This window comes from Pinus tabuliformis, chromosome J, assembly GCF_031772625.1.
Source record: "Pinus tabuliformis cultivar Carrire ecotype Pingquan chromosome J, CPIR1, whole genome shotgun sequence".
Classification (NCBI taxonomy): domain Eukaryota; kingdom Viridiplantae; phylum Streptophyta; class Pinopsida; order Pinales; family Pinaceae; genus Pinus; species Pinus tabuliformis.
Window position 1 is genome coordinate 541,674,011 of NC_142295.1, and position 17,609 is coordinate 541,691,619.

A 17,609-nucleotide genomic window follows, 5' to 3' on the forward strand; every position below is an offset into this window, starting at 1 on the left:
GTCTGTTGCAGTGCAAGAGCATCCTACTTTAAGCTCTTCCAAGAAACCATACCAAATCCCAATCATTAGTGGTATCTCTACTCGTCATCAGTGTTGCCAACCCACTCGATGTGTCCTTGAATCAACTGTATCATAGAACCAATCAGCTTCTGGAGAATCTTGTTCACAAACTCTTCTTAGTTTTATGCCAAACCTTAAGTAGTAATATATCCATCCAAGATCTTACAGCTCCCTCTTTCCAGCGAAGGTAAGTGAACTTCTTCCTTTTTATTGAGAGAACCTTCTCAAGTCTTGCTTTTATGCTAAAACATCTAATGTTAAGTGTTGATTTTTTAATGCATACTTCAAATTGCTTTCTCCTTCTTCATTTACATCTTCTATGATTCAGGAAAGTCTTCGTGTTTTGCTACATTCTTCCAATTCTTTCATTCGCTGTCAAAACTTAAGTAGTTCTTATTATTGACCTGCAAACTTTATTAGGAGGTTATGAAAGAACAAATATGATTTTGTATGTACAAAGAAAATAGCCAAAGTAGTAATCGTAGAGATGTAGAGTACTTTTCTCTTTTAGGAAAGTCAACTCCCTCTTAATCTTTGGACCTTTTCACCAATGATGTCATTTTTGTCATTATCAAGAACTAGGGTATCTTCTTACAGCAAAAATGATTAGTTCTAATTCAAACCTTTGTTAGGGTTGACAAAACCTAGATGCTTCAATATCCAAAGTTTTCAAGCTCTTCCATTCATTTCAACTTTACCTGTCCATCCTTACAGTCTAATCCTCTTGCAACATATATTATTGGACTTTTCTTCAACTATATATATATATATATATATATATATATATATTGTCTTCCTCTAACAGAGGTGCCTTAGACCTTTAGCCATTGAACTAGAATATGAACAATAGAGATTTCTTTGAGCTGCTTGCAACGTCCTTAGTCTTGGTTCACAAAATTTGCACATATATTGCCTATAGATGAGGCTCAGTCTCTTCAGATTCCTTATAACTAGGATCACAGTCCTTTCAGGGAGATATAAACATTGTTTCTTAATTTGTATAGATCTTCAGGCCTTGCATTATTCTCAATGCTAAAGTGTTACCAATAGCCTTGCACTGTTCCATGCCTCAAAGATTCCACAAAGATATTGCTTCAGATTTCGCTACCTTTCTCCACCTTCAGAATTTGTGCCTTTCTCCATACTTCGCACCTTTATGTCTTCTTTTGATTAACCTCTCAAATTTCCTTGAGCGATTAGCTTTTGTTTCTATGTTCAACCTCCAAGAGCGAGTAGCCTTGTCTTTTATGTTCAGTGTTCAAGAGCAAGTAGCCTTGCCTTCTATTTCAGATCAGATCTATGTGTGTTCATGGGCTCCAAATGAGGGATGTGAGTGTATTATATATAGTTTTTCTCCACAAGTGAATGGATGCTTCTCCACATGGTTCCAAAGGGATAAAACTTGCTTCTACAGTAGTTCAGATTGTCAAGAAGTTTGGATGCTTGTCTTTGATCTGTCATAGAGATATCGTAACCTCAAACTTGTTACCTTCCATGCTCAAACTAGTTACTTTTCCACAAACTTCGGATTTCTATAATTTGGATACTTCAAATAATAGTTCTTTCAAGGAGGTATATTACAGTTCCTTAATTGGTACAGTCCCACAAATATTTGGTCTTGGATATCGTGATATTTTATAGTAATGAAGTGCATCAGGTTTGCAAATTTCCACGCAAACTAAGTGCCATAGGTTGCTCGCATGAACCTCAAAGAAGTGCCACGGAACTCGGCCCAAGTTGTTGAGGTATAAAGTCACAAGTACGCACTATTCCACAGAAACATAGTGTCTCAGGATCGCATGGTTCCACAAGGATTTAGTGCCTTTATCTTCTTGAGTGAGATGTATGTTCAATTATTTCTTTGCAATTCTTCAATCTAGCTTCTATATGACTTGAACTATTGAATCTAGCTTCATAGGATTTATCACAAAGATATCCACAGGTAGGACCTTTGAATCACAAAGATGGCTTCAATTGAGATAACTCAGATCTCACGCACAAGAAACTTTAGATGTCATTGTTATGCAAATCTTTCTAGCTCTGATAACATTTTGAGAAACCAAGTGTAGTGTAGTTTAGTGCTTAATTTCTCTTCTTGATAATTACTTCTGAATGTTAGAAATTACTTCGTATGTCTTCTTCATCAAGCAATTATACAAATGCTCAAAACATAAAGATCACAATGAGATAAGGAACACCGGAAATTAGGCCAAAGACTGGGGCAAAACCCACAAGGGGAAAACCCAACAATCCTTCTCTTATAGAATCAAATCAAAATGAGAGATATCTAAGACCAAAATCAGACTCCCATCAAGATGCCAAATGCAACCCTCCTCCAAGAGTCAAAGTCAACACTGGTCAAATCTGTTCCAAACTGGTTAGACACAGAAAATTTCAGTCCTACAAATAAGGGGGGCGAAATTCGGCCTACAGTAGCTTAGAAAACTTCAACGTCTTCACACGTGCAAGCTATAGTGAATCTGAAATTTGGTCAACAAAGAATATTCTTCTTAGGGTTTGACTTCCTTCTCTCTCCCTTTGCTTCGACCTTCTTCTTCTTTGTTAGGTGCAAAAGATGTTATGTGATGATGATGAATGAATGTCCTTCAAGTGGGTTGAATTGTCCTTTATATATAGTTGTCCATAAGGGTCGAATGGGCATCACTCTTAAGGGCCAGACCAACTTGTCCAAGGAGGGTTGACTTGGTCATCTTGTGGACTTTTTACTCAACGTAAACTTCAAATTTCTTTTTCTTACAGATGTCCAAATGGGACATGACTCAAGTACATTTTCTTTTGACTCATAATCTATTATTTTTGACCCTTTTTTACTTTCTAAGCATGAAGAACATGCTTTAACAATAATAATAATAAATACATCAATGATAAATTTACATTATGAAGACCAACCCTAGTTACAACTTCAACACATGTTACAGATGTGTCGCATGTGCCAAGTTTATGAATGAACCTGATTTTAGTTTCTGCTCTTCAGGATAAGGGGCATGACATGTACTTTCGAGGACAGAAGGTGTACATAAAACACTAGGATTGGAAGAGAACGAAAGAGATTAGGGTGCGAAGAAACAAGTTGTACAAGTTGCAGTTGAATGCTCCAAAGGCACTAGTGAGCAGCAGCAGTAGTAGAGATATGGGAAAGTAATGGCATAGGAGGATGGGTCATATCCATCATGGAGCAATTAAGCTACTCAGAGAAACCTTGACACGTGTTCCGGAAGTAAGCACGAAACATGATGGTGTGCAAAGGATGCGTACTAGGAAAGTTCACAAAGGCAGTGTTTCCAAGGAGTGACAGTAGAGCCAAGGGTGTTCTAGACCTGATACATTCTGATATTTGTGGTCCATTGTCCACAAAATCTCTCAAGGGTTATGAATATTTTGTGACCTTTATTGATGACTTCTCCAGGAAGACCTGGATTTACTTCTTGAAGAAAAGGGATGAAATATTTAGTTGCTTCAAGAGTTTAAGTTTCTTGTAGAGAACTCAATAGGCAGGAAGATAAAGGTTCTTTAGATAGATAATGGAGGCGAGTACATTGAGAAAGCCTTCAAGGATTTCTGCGCAAAGGAAGGAATCAAGAGGGAATTGACAACTCCATACAGCTCGCAGCAGAATGGGCTTGCATAAAGAAAGAACAGGACAATAGTTGGAGCAGCAAGGGCAATGTTATATGATCGGGACATGCCTATATATCTTTGGGAAATGGCATGTAGCACAGATGTTTACATTCAGAATAGGGTCCTACACAAGGTGTTGGGAAAGATGACACCCAAGGAGGCATTTACAGGGAAAAAGCCAAAAGTTGATCATTATAGAATTTTTGGCAGTATCGCATATTGTCATGTTCCAGATGAGAAGCGCACCAAGCTAGACTCAACTATCGATAAGGGGTATTCCGTTGGCTACAGTGAAACCTCCAAGTCATACAAGATCTACATTCCAAGTAGCAAGAAGATCATCATGAGAGGAGACATAAATTTCTAGGAGGAGAAATCTTTAAGGAGATCTCGCTAGCTACCAGTAGTTGATCAGAGTCGGCCAGCAAAAACTCCAAGGGATGAATAGGATCTCAGGCTCAAGGCACTAGTACGAGCACAAGTATAGAAGTTGAGGAGAGTTCACAGCATATGGAGTAGCAGTAGCAGATGAGGAGATTGAAGCTCCACCACCACTAGTGGCAGAAGGAATTGAGAGGTGCTTCAGATGTTGAGAGATGCACAAGAGTTTGTGGGAACTCCTAGATCAAGAACCAGTGACAGGAGACCGCCAGAGAGATATCCCTGGAACAAGGCATTGATGAGTAAGCTCGTTGACAATGAGCCTTCCAGCTATCAGGAGGCTGCACAACACCTAGTGTGTCAAGACGCAATAGTGGAGTACAACTCCATCATGCAGAACGATGTTTGGGAGGTGGTGCCTAAATTGTTGGAAAGAGTAATGGTTGGTTCCCATTGGATCTACAAGATCAAGCACGTTGCAGATGGTAGTATAGAAAGTTCAAGGCAAGGTTCGTGGCCAAGGGTTTCTCTCAGAAGGAGGGAATAGACTATGGGGATACATTTGTTGTCGTGACTAGGTATACTTCCGTTAGGGTCGTGATCTCACTTGCAGCACAGATGGGATGACAGATCCATCAGATGGATGTCAAGACGACATTCCTGAACGGAATTATAAAAGAGGAGGTGTACATTGAATAACCAAAGGGTTTTGAGATGCATGGGAGGGAGACCCATGTATGCAGGTTGAAGAGAGCGCTATATGGACTCAAGCAAGCTCCCAGAGCATGGTATGGTCAGATTGACAGCTACTTGCAGGAAATGGGCTTCGTGAAGAGTGAGGCAGATTTGAACCTCTACTATCTTATGGTTGGAGGTAAGCCTCTCATTCTCGTGTTATATGTGGATGATCTATTTTTTATTGGGTCACCAGGGTTCATAGAGGACTACAAGAGGGAATTAATAGCAAAGTTTGATACAGTCGCATGGCAAACCAGATTTGGATGTATTTCCTACTCATGATAGATCAGATTTGGTATAATCCTTAAGTATGTTTTCATGGCTCCATAGCCTCGCATGGCAGACCAAGATTTGGGATGGATCTTATGCATGTTTGTGTAGGGTTACATATTCGCATGGCAGACCAGATTTACCTTGGCTCACATACATGATTTTATGGCCATAAATTCACATGGCAGACCAGATTTACCTTGGCTCACATACATGATTTTATGGCCATACATATTCGCATGGAAGACCAGATTTACCTTGGCTCACATCCATGATTTTATGGCCATACATATTCGCATGGCAGACCAGATTTATTGGATGACCTTTTGATGATCTTAGTATGAAAGACATGCCCTTGAATGGTTTGTATGATGATGACAAACCTTTATATGATGGCATTCGGATGGCAAGCCTATGATAGCAGACCTTATATGACGATGATGTAATTCGGATGTGCAGACCCTTTGTTGATGGCAAACATACATATGACATGATTCTTATGAAGGCAGAAATAATTTGAATTGTAATCAAATGGTCTGAAGATAGACTAAGTGATGGGTATAGCAATCATTGGTGCAGCATAGTGCACATTGATGGGTACAGCAGGCATTGGTGCAGCATAGTGCACATTGATGGGTACAGCAGTCATAGTTGTTGAAGTTTCTAAGTTTACTTAGTTAGAAACCCTCCATGCACTTTATCTGATTTATTCCTACCTACTTGTTATTTTCCTTAACAAATTATTTACAATGTAAATACTGAAAATAAACACTAGTGCATGCTCAACATATTACAGATCAGCAACTAAAAGAAACATAAAGAAACACCATATGACACCGTTATTTTTGGACTAATGTCCCCGGAAAAAACCAATGCGGGAAAACCGGTGTAGCTATCTGAGGGTTTTCTTATTAAGCAATATCAGAGACAATCTGGGTGCCGAAACTGGCCTACCCAACAGAGAATTTCCTTGGTAGTAATACCTCTCAGTTTCTGACAAATATCTAGGCTGAAACCCCAAATAATCCTTCTGGCAGTTCCTTAGCTCAAATCTGCCCCAGAAACCCCAACGTCTACCTATCTAGACTGCCTCAGCCTCTCCTTGCCTAACGCTAGCCCTGCATCAGCCTATATAGGCCTGCGTCAGCTCTCTAACCCTCTGCGTCAGCTACGCTGGCCTCTCTGGTGCTCTGCGCAGCACTTAGCTGCCTCTGCGTGGCCCTGTGTGAGCACTGGCTACGCCTGCGTCACTATCTTTGGCTACTCTGCTGCTCTCCTGGAACTATCTCTTCCTCTCTGTCTCTTTGTACTCAATGCCCCTCAGCTGCTCTCCAATCACTGATTCTACCTCTCTTAGCAAACCCTGCTCTAGAGAATAGAATGACTGATCATCTGGTGTGTTCTCCAAGTGACTCTCAAGCCTCTTCGTATACTTTTCCTGTTGATGATTCAACGACCGAGATTAAGTCCCTAATTAACGGCTAAGATTAGATATGGCTTGATCCATGTCTTTTGGACCATTCTAACACAGTTTCATATTAATATACATTAATATTTTATTTTCCCTAAGTTTAGACTTAGGGACTCCATTAAAAATATTGATTGTTTTAATATCTCCTGAACTGTTTAGAATATGCCCAAACCCTTTCTGGGTATTGGAGATCTCATGTGCCCCAACCTCTCCACCAAATTTCGTGGCTAGAGCACATCCGATGCTACTCCAAATCAACACTCCCTCTTAGTGAGGACTGTGCTCTAGCAATACTCTTCAATAAGTATTACTCTGATCATCTGGCATCGGTCCCTATGTTGATGCTAGGCCTGCTTCCCACCATCCTCTGCACTGCTATATCCTGTACTGCTGCCCATGGTTCTGCCACTGCCACTACTGCATCTGTACGACAGCTCCCTCTGCATCCGTGTTGTTGTTGGTCCTTTCTCTCAGCACTGCATCCGCACTACACCTCTTCTCAATGCTCAACATGTTGCATCATACTGCCCACTGTTGCACTGCAACTCAGTTACTGAGAAGTAAGTAACTAATCTCCCAATCTGACAAGTGCTCCCTCTACCGCTGACAAGTGCTCCCTTTCTGACCTCTACGCTGCTGCAACAACTCCCTGCATCTCGCACTGTTTCACACCTCTTTGTGCCATCCTACACTGGTGCAACACTCCTGTGCCTCTCGCACTACTGCAACCTGCTAGCCTTGCGTTGTCTCGGGACTCCTGCACTATAGCTCTCTTTGTCGCTCCATACGCATCCGTCTCTACCTAACTCAGCCAGTCCTGCTACTCCTCGACAGGGCTCCTGTAGCAAGGTCTAATCCAAGAGGCTGGATACCTCGAGGATCCTACCCCTCATCGCTTTTAGTCCATCTGACTACAGCTCGATGTCTCCCCACTTCCGCTCAAGTGACGTGTGTGCACTCATGGCACAGTCATCATCTGTCTCCACTTCCTTGTCTGCGCTCGCTGGCGCTGCCTTAGTCTCGGAAGACTCTCCCTTACTCTTCTTCCTTGGACACTGGATCGCATAATGACCCAGCTCCCCACAGTGGAAGCACTTGATCTTGGAGAGATCCTTCTTCTTCTGCTTCTCCTGCTTTCCCTCAGATGCTAGGGCTACATCCTCCTCCTCCTGCTTGACTTTGATCCCCTTGCTGCTGCTACCCATCTTCGACTGCCCTCTGATCTCTTCCTGGCGAAGAGTTGCCCACATCTCGTCCCAAGGTGGAAGTGTCCCTCTGCCCAGTATACTCTAGACAAATACCTCCCAATCTTCTGAGATAGCATTCAGGGTTGTCTTCACCATTAGCTCCTGATCCAGCGTCGCCCCTATAACAGTGAATTGATCTTGGATCTCATTCGGTCCTCCGAGGAAGGTGTCAATCGGTTGTCCCTTCTTCTTCTAATACAACCTCATCTGATTCTCAAGTAGCATTCTTCTCTGCACAGAAGTATGTTGGTACAGCTTCTTGAGAGCCTCCTTCATCTCAAATGTCATTTCCTTCTCAGCTATGTGTGATACTACAAGATCCTTGACCCCGTCAAGAATAATGCTCTTGGCCCTCGCCATCGCTTCCTCGTACTTGTCATTATCATTGGGGTCGACTGGGATAGCTATTACCCTCAAGGCGAAGTGCTTGACACGATTTCTGTCAAGTACAAATAAGATTTTGGCCTTCCAGACTGCGAAGTTCGATGCTCCGTCCAGTCTATCTTGGTCTCTTACTCCGTGTAGTGCCATGATGCTCCTCTACTTCCCTCCTGGAGGTTCTCTGTTTGACTCCTCTGAGTCTCTACTTCCCGTCTGGAAGTTCTCTTCTGGACTCCCTCTGAGCCCTGATTTCCCTCCTGGAAATCCTTTTGTCGTTGTCAAGATGCCCCCTACTCTGATCGTCTTGTGCAATCGCACCACTGATCTGGGTTCCTCGGTTAGAAACCCTCGATAGCAACTCCTCTGGCCTTGCTCTGTCAGGTATTGTTCTAGCTACAATACCTCACTAGCTCCACTCTGCAATATTCCCGCAACCTTCTAAACCCCAGCAACCCGGCCTCCTCAGCCAACTGCGTCAGCCTTCCCAGCTACTGTGTGGCTCTACGTGAGGCTCCCTTTGCCTCCTTAGCTTCTACGTTGCCTCTTCTCGGCTCACCCTTGACGACACAGGCACTGCGTCACCCTTTCTTGTTGTTGCTCTGCTAGAAACAACTTCTGTCACCTCGGAACAGTTGTTTTTTGTTGCTATTGCTCTACTCGGCTAATGTCCTTTAGTCCTCCTGTGATCTACAATCACGCTTTGATACCATGTTGAAGTTTCTAAGTTTACTTAGTTAGAAACCTTCCATGCACTTTATCCGATTTATTCCTACCTACTTGTTATTTTCCTTAACAAGTTATTTGCAATGTAAATACTGAAAATAAACACTAGTGCATGCTCAATATATTACCGATTAGCAACTAGAAGAAACATAAAGAAACACACCATATGACATTGTTATTTTTGGACTAATGGCCCTGGAAAAACCCAATGCGGGAAAACCGGTGCAGCTATCTGAGAGTTTTCTTATTAAGCAATATCAGAGTACAATCTGGGTGCCGAAACTGGCCTACCCAACAGAGAATTTCCTTGGCAGTAATACCTCTCAGTTTCTGACAAATCTCCTGGCTGAAACCCCGGATAATCCTTCTGGCAGTTCCTCAGCTCAAATCTGCCCCAGAAACCCCAACATCTACCTATCTGGACTGCGTCAGCCTCTCCTTACCCAGCGCTGGCCCTACGTCAGCCCCAAGAGGCCCTGCATCATCTCTCTAACCCTCTGCGTCAGTTACACTGGCCTCTCTGGTGCTCTGCGCAGCACTTCGCTGCCTCTGCATGGCCCTGCGTGAGCACTGGCTGCTCCTGTGTCACTATCTCTGGCTGCTCTCCCAACACTATCTCTGCCTCTCTATCTCTCTGTACTCAATGCCCGTCAGCTGCTCTCCAATCACTGATTCTACCTCTCTTAGCAAACCCTGCTCTAGAGAATAGAATGACTGATCATCTGGTGTGTTCTCCAAGTGACTCTCAAGCCTCCTCTTATACTTTCCTATTGACGATTCAACGGCCGAGATTAAGTCCCTAATCAACGGCTACGATTAGATCTGGCTTGATCCATGTCTTTTGGACCATTCTAACACAGTTTCATATTAATATACATTAATATTTTATTTTCCTTATGTTTAGACTTAGGGACTCCATTAAGAATATTAATTATTTTAATATCTCCTTGACTATTTAGAATCTGCCCAAACCCTTTTTGGATATTGGAGATCTCATGTGCCCCAACCTCTCCACCAAATTTCGTGGCTAGAGCACATCCGATGCTACCCCAAATCAACAATAGTGCAGCATAGTGCACAATGATGGGAACAACAGTCATAGTGCAGTATGATGCATAGTGCAGCGTGATGAATAGTGCAACATGATGATGAAGAGCAGCATGTTGGGTACAACATGATGAGGTACAGCTAGTGATGGAGCAACATGGTGCAACACAGTGATGATGGACATGGTGATGGTGCAGCACAGTGATGATGGACATGGTATGATGGTGAAGCATGGTGTATCACAGTGATAGGTACAGCAAGGTGATGGAATCCCCTGTGTCCAGATCAGCTACCTCATATGACATTTTCTTAGAGAAGATATCTGCTCTTCTTTTGATAAGTCAAGATGCTGACTTCTGATGTATATACTCTCTCTCTCTCTGTTGAACTATTGAAGAACATATAAGAATAATTGATCAAGGGTTTCCCCACATTGAGGTTTGCCCCTGGCTGGCGCCACATCTTGTGTCCTCTTGTCTTGGCTTGTCTTCTGCGATTTATGTTTATGTTCTATCTGCATTTTACTATCATGTTAAATGTGATTGCTAATCTAGAATTGATATTGAGTTAATGTAAAAAATTGAAGTAAATTGCTCTCAGCATAGAACATACCTAAAATTAACATCGACATTAGATACCATTTCATCAAGGTCTGTGTATAGCGTGGATCATTTCGACCACAGTATATTCCCACAGATCAGCAGGTTACAAACATTCTGACAAAGGCCTTGGGTAAAGGGAAAAAAATTATTCGAGGATAAGTTGGGTGTTGTGGAGAACATCTTCCTCACTAAGAGAAAGTGTTAGATTTTGTAGCTGGGACATGTGTTCTAGTCTTAAGAGGTGTCATTAAAGGTAAGAACATGGAAAGAATTAATTATCTCCGAGCCCATGTAATTCCGAAAGGAAATATCTTAATTATGTCAATTAGTGGTTTTTTAACTATTTTCTAAGTCTAACTTAGGGAAAGTGAATAACTAATTGACATTAGTTGGGATAAGATTGATTTACCTCTAGAGGCTTGAAGAAAGTTTCTAAGTTGATCTTAGTCATCAATTGAATCAAGTGAACTTCTAATTGTGGTCATTCATTTGTGAATGAAAGATTATAAAGGAGATCGATGGGAAGCATTCGAAATCATTCAAGCGGGTGATTTTCAAAGACACCAAGAGGGTTTCAGCAGCAGTGATTGGGAAGAAATTGTCGAAGTTTATTCTTCACAGACATTTCCAGTTTCTGAGTATCAGAAGGAGAGCAAATTATTTCTGCAGAAGGATGCCAAATTTGCTTGTTCGAGCTTACCAATTTACCAACGTGATTTTCCAAAGCAAATTTCCAGAGGCAGTGCGAGTTGTCGAGAAAGCTAGATCAAGATTTCCAGTAGCAATGTGAATTGCAAGAAAAGCAATGCGATTGTAGGAAAGGGTGGTGTGAACTGCAGGAAAGGGAAATCAAATTTCTTGAAGTTATCAGATTGCCAGTGTGAATTTATTGGAAGCTATCAGTGCAAGTTCCAGAGGAGGTGCTAATTGCAGGAAAGGGCCAAGTTAATTTGCAGAGCAGAGGGAGATAGCGAAGTTTCCCAAATTGATTTGTTTAGAGGTGGAGGTAAAAAAATTGCCGGAGCTTAGCTAGTGCCAGGCAATCAATTGTAATTTCTCAATAAGCAGTTTTGCTTAAGATATTAATAAAAACCCTCATATCTGAAAACTAGTTTTCCCCAAATTGGGGTTTTCCAAGGACGTTTTTGTCCAAAAATACTGGTGTAAATTGTGTGATTGGTTTCTCATATATTTCTGTAATTTTATTTTGTGATTAGCGTTGTTCATGTTATTATTCGTTACTTCCCACAGAAGAGTTAATTTATCGTGAATAAGTAACAAGAAATAACCTTCTAGGTTAATAACCTTCTGGGTAGCCAGAAATTTTCAAATTTCACATTCAATAGAATATTTCCATGTTCTTTGTGATTTCAATAAAGATGCAGACTTAGGTGCTAATGAAGGGTGTAAATTAAGATTGGGAGATTTAAAAATCAATCGTTGAACCAAGCCCTCTCCTATTCCTTAGAGCTAAATGGATTGGCATTGCACAGTTATGAAGGATTGCATTATCAACCAGTTATTGTATGACATGTAAATTTTTTTTTTTGGCAGGTCAGTTTTGTAAGGTATATACCTACAAAACCCTGTTTTTTGTTGTTCAGTTGGGAGTCCCTCTGGAATAAATTGTAGTTTTGCTGGATAAGAGGGCTCAGGGAAAAATTTTGAAGCTATAGCTATGTACTACCTGATGTATATGCTGTGATCCATGCGCAAACTTGCATATAAATACAAAACTCTCATTCTGATTAAAGAAAAAAGTACAATAATTGTTATTGCACAAGTAAGACCTTTCAAAACCTTCATGTGCATAGCTTAGGTACATGATGCCCTTACCTTTGCTGTGTTCAGCTAAGTGAGCATTGCAGTCTTCCCTGGCAAAGCTACACAAAAAGCTTTTCACTATGCTCAAGTAAGCTCCATGTCTTAACTTGTCAGGTAGAAGGAAAGGTTCTATAAATGAGAGAGAATAAAGGCAGGCAACTTACATTTTCAACCCTTTAATAGCAGTTGATAAGCAATTATAATGACAAACAAAATACAGGTACCTTTTATCACAGAACGCCTGTCAGGTTTGTAGAATTATCATCAACAAATTGTCTCTACAACAATCTGAAATGTAAGGTTGAAACAGCAGCAACCAGCTGGAATAAATGACAGGAGAAGAAGAAATTTCTTCCTCCTAAGTGCATCACAGCAATTGTACAACAGTCTGCTTCCACAATCTTCATAGTCTTCTTCTACATGCAAAATTATTTCAGCAAGCTGTGTCCACCATCCCCCGAGGTAACAATGAAGATGAGTCTATGAAGGCATTTATAGACCCCCAAATGATGTTTGAAATCTTTTGGAGGATTGGCCAATCACTACCTCCAAGCCCCTCACTTCGTACAACTTGGTCATTGGAATAGTCCTTCTGCAACTTGACCCTCTCGTTTCTTCTTATTAGGCTTTGGAAACTTGTGTAATTTATACTTATTAGACTTGTATGTTTTTTACGCCTGTCTTTTGGCTTTATTAGCCTCCCTTTATGGGCTCCTCGAGGTCATCTAAACTCTCTTTGAGGGCATTTATAGCCCCTCAAATGACGTTTGATGTCTTTTGGAGGATTTATCAAACAATACCTGCAAGCCCCTCACTTACTACAACTTGGCATTTGGATTTGTCCTTCCACAATATAACGGTCAACCCTCTCTTTTGTCCTTATTAGGCTTTGGGAACCTGTGTACTTAGATTTGTTCTTTCTAATGCCTCTCTTTGGCTTTATTAGTCCCCCTTTGGCTGAAAGATTTTTTCCTTGAAACAATTAAATCGCGATTTTTTCATTTAATCGCAATGTTTTCCCAAAAAAAAGAAATGTATTTTTTTAATTTAAAAAAAAATTATTCTTTTTGGATTTTTTAATTTTGCCGATTTTTACGATTTTTTCCAGACCCTTGCCGATTTAATCCCGATTGCGATTATCGCAACATTGATCTAGACTCTTTTTACTATGTCAAAGTTTCTTATGCAACATAGCCCCAAGGGTTGGCTCAATCAGTTGAACCATCCACCCAAGGCATGTTGCTGATGGGAGGCCATAGGTCACAGGTTCAAATCTGGTCAAGTTCCTCAAAGTTAACAGTGGATTCTGTGGGTTGCAGTTGAACCTTTGAACTATACCAAAGAAGCAGAAGTAATTGAAGAATTGCGTGAAGAAAAGCAACATACCACCTATAAGCTCAATACGCTACAATGTGTTAAGCCAAATCAATCATTCAACAAGAATGCCTTTTAGGACAAAGTTCTGCACGAACTTCGTTTAGAACTTGGTCAATTTGAAGGAAACTATTCCATTCAATGATGTTGTAAAGTGGCTAGTATATTCCTAAGTTCACAGGTACATACCAATACACACGACACAGTGTGTCTAGATATCAACAATTTGCCCCATGTGTAATTTCCCTTCAACACGTATATGTAAATTAAACTGTCATCCAATAGCATAGCCATAGAATCTAAAGTTTCCCATAGATCATTCCTCAGGAACCAACTGTGTCATAAACCAGACCAAAAGCAATATGAAGAATTCCAATGGTCCCGTTAACTAATGAAGCCAACAAATTTTGTATCTGCAATGTCTGTTTTTCTTTCTTTCTTCATATATTATCTGCCTTTGCACAGGTATTAAAATGTGTTATACAGAAACTTACCGTAGATAGCCTGAAGGGGCAAAACCTAGGCTTTCCTCTCCTCCCATACTTCAACAAATGTGCACCTTTCTTCAAGGCAACAATAGCCTTCATAAAGAGACAGAATTTAAACAAAGTTAGGAAATTGCAATTATGATTTGTCTTACAGGAAACTACAAACCTGCATAAATTCATTCAAATTTCATCAAAGTTGAGAAAATCAAAATTTATCATAACAATATAAACAAAAAATCTAGTTAAACAACCCATGAAAGAAAGTTCTAGACAGTGTAATTCATCAGAAGTACAAGTTTTAGGAAGCTGTTATTTTCAAATAGCTCCAATAAGTAATCCTATTACAAAGGAAACTACATGTCTAGATTCAGAAAAATTAGTTAGAATAGTGACCCTGCACATGGTTGCTCAAAATAATCGATATTCAACTTGAACCATCACTAAGCTTATCTGGATCATCAAAAAAAATAGCATACCAACTACAAGCAAAGAATATAGCAAACTACTGAGAAATAAATATGCAATAATTTGCCTTCCGATAAGGGGAAGCACAGAATACGGGTCACTTGCAGGCCCAATAAGGATCACCCAAGAAAAACGAGTCAACCTGATTTTCGATGGGGTGGTCAAGGTTAACCCAAGCAGACCAGTGAGCAATAATAAAAAAACAGTGAAGGAGAAGTTTTAGCGATCTACCTGGAAAACATTGGCCCAGATTCAAATAACCAAGCTGAATGAGAGCTATGGCAGGAGGAATATGGATCTCTTTAAGCATGGGATTGACCAAAGTGTTTGTGAAAAGGATTCGCAGATATCAGCATGACTTGTGAAAGACCAGCTAAGCTCAGCAGCATGGAAGCTAGAAAGCCAAAGAAGATGGATCAAGAAAATGCTTCAAGATAAGATACTTCAAATTCTGCCATGTAAGAAGGGCAGCTAATAGGATGGGGCTGGGTGGACTGCCAACTAAAAGCTTAAGGGTGAGATCGATAACTTGAAACAGAGTATGTGCAGCCAAATCGATAACTTAGACACCTATATATGCTGCAACACTCTCATACAGGGAGTAATGCCTTTTGGCTATCAGTTCCTTTGGTAAAATACTAAAATCTGAACATAGCCATTTTCTTTACGTTCCATTGACTTTTGCTTGTCGGCAACAACAGTACAAAAAACTACAGATCACCTTCTGAATCTTGAAGTTACCCTGGCTGGAACCTTACTTCAGGCATATCTCTAGTTGTTTTGTGTGAACTTCAGGAAAACGGCATATAAAAGTGTACTCCGACGTTTCGGGAGAAACCCATCACCATCTTCAGAAAAAAAATTGAGTAAAAGTGAACTCGCACTTGCACACTAATACTCACTTTTCTCTGAAGCTGGTAATGTACTCAATTTTATCTGAAGATGGGTGATGGGTTATGTGCGAGTACACTTGCATTCCATTCAATTTTGTCTGAATATGGGTGATGGGTTTCACCCAAAACGTCAGAATCAAAAACATTCGCAATTTTTTCCGTGTTCCATATAAACAATATGAGAAACTACACAAATGTACAATCCCCTTAAATCTCTAGCTCTAATTGTAATTGAAAGGAAACACTGATCCGAAAATGTATTTTTGGAAACCCTTATTATCGGTTTCACAATGCCCCTGTGGATTCTAAATTAGCAACGTTATAGGTCTGTATTTCTGCCTGCTCACCACTGTTGGACCATGGGTGGGCTTTGAAATGTCACTCTAATTACATTGGATTCGGTCACTCGGAGTCAGTTGTATATGCGTGGCAGAACATAAACTTGAACTCAGAATAAAATGCAGAAGATGGACATGTAGAAAATGACCGAAAGAAGGAAGGAAAAAGAGATGATAAAAGAAGAGATGTATTTGAAGAGACCTGTTCAATATCACGGTCAACTGGTGTTGCTCGGCCAGACTCCCCCATTCCTGCTTCAGTCTGAACTTTGGACTTCTTATTCGCACCAATTCCAACTACATTTCATTTTTTCCACCTGTTCTGCACCGCTCTCTGCCCTCATCATGTCTCCCTCCAAACCCACAAATTATAATGGCAGCGGCTTCCCAGAATTAACAGATCATAGCTAATGTCATGTATGCGTTACCCGCTAGTGCTGCTGGGCCAAGCAATTCTCCAAGGAATCTATGTCAAGTTGAGGTTGCAGGGAGCCCATTTATCAAAGTCTTGTTAAGCAGAGAAGAATAGCTACAATTGGGATAGATAGAATTCAAAATGATTAGTAAGTTGCATTGTTTTCCGCGGTTCGGGCTTATGCGCTTATGGATGATGGGCATGTCATGGCTGACAGAACACTTCTGGTGTGATTTGATCTGTCTTGTTTGCACGTGGTGGACAAGGGCTGCAGCAGGTGAGAAGGTTTGGCTTCTATTGAACTATATGAATGCCAGGGCATTGGGATTTCCACAGGTATGGCCTTACAAAATATTGGAGAACAGAGACATATATTGCTATTAGATGGGCTCCATGTAATCTCGTGGGCCGTGCAAACACAGACACAGCAACAGAAGCAGAAGGTAAACGGCTAGGCCGCCCGAGAGAAAATGGAGGATCGCCGGAATTGGAGGGGATCCCTGCAATGTCGGCCATTCACATTGAGACACAGACACAAAAGGTCGTCCAAAAAGAAAACTAGGATCACGTGGAAAGCCACATGGGTCTCCATCTGCTCCGATTCGATTCTCTTTGCTTTAACATGCGCGTTACCTCGGCCGGGCGTTTTCTCATGCATACAATAAATGTAGCGGAGGAGGAGCCGAAACGATTTAATCGCCTTATTTAATTTCGCAAATAACTCCGTTGAATTGAATTTATAGCTAGCAATAAGATGATGCGATGTCACTGGGATTGAACACCTGACCACCTGTGAGCAAGGTAACAATCCTAGCTACTGCTTTGTCAGTTCGTGGCAGGTTTTGAAACTTTCCCAGTTGTCGGAATTATGATATAAAAAGTCAATTTTTTTTTATGACTTTTGAGTTTGTATTGATTTTTTTAATGGCAAAATTTCCGTGACAAAATTTAATTCAGGATGAAACCCCGATTATCCCAATTTTATATGTTGAACTCATGTCACATTTGGAACGTTCAAGAATCGTTATCACATTATTACCCGATTATTTTTCAGAAGTAAAAGGCATAATATATTTATATAAGAAGATTATATAGAGCAAATACAAGAAGCATATGTAGTCACATAAGAAGATTACAGAGAGCAAAATGCATAAACCAAAAGCAGACGCTGGACTTAGCCATTTGTAAATCTGTTAAAACAGATCCCAAATAAAGTCCCTAAGGGCTAATATTGCCCCAGACAAGGCAACTCA

General features: G+C 40.7%; 1 protein-coding gene across 1 annotated transcript in view; it reads right to left on the minus strand.

Annotated features, from left to right (window-relative positions):
* The window catches only part of LOC149228155 (PH, RCC1 and FYVE domains-containing protein 1-like), a 176,568-nt gene extending 159,455 nt beyond the window's left edge, over positions 1-17,113 (minus strand). The window contains exons 1-2 of the mRNA XM_089378061.1: positions 16,144-17,113; positions 14,252-14,338 (exon numbers count right to left, since the gene is read on the minus strand). Coding sequence (XP_089234187.1) covers positions 14,252-14,338; positions 16,144-16,191 — 135 coding nt within the window. The 5' untranslated portion in view covers positions 16,192-17,113. The remainder of the gene's footprint in view (positions 1-14,251; positions 14,339-16,143) is intronic.
* Positions 17,114-17,609: the final 496 nt, after the last annotated feature.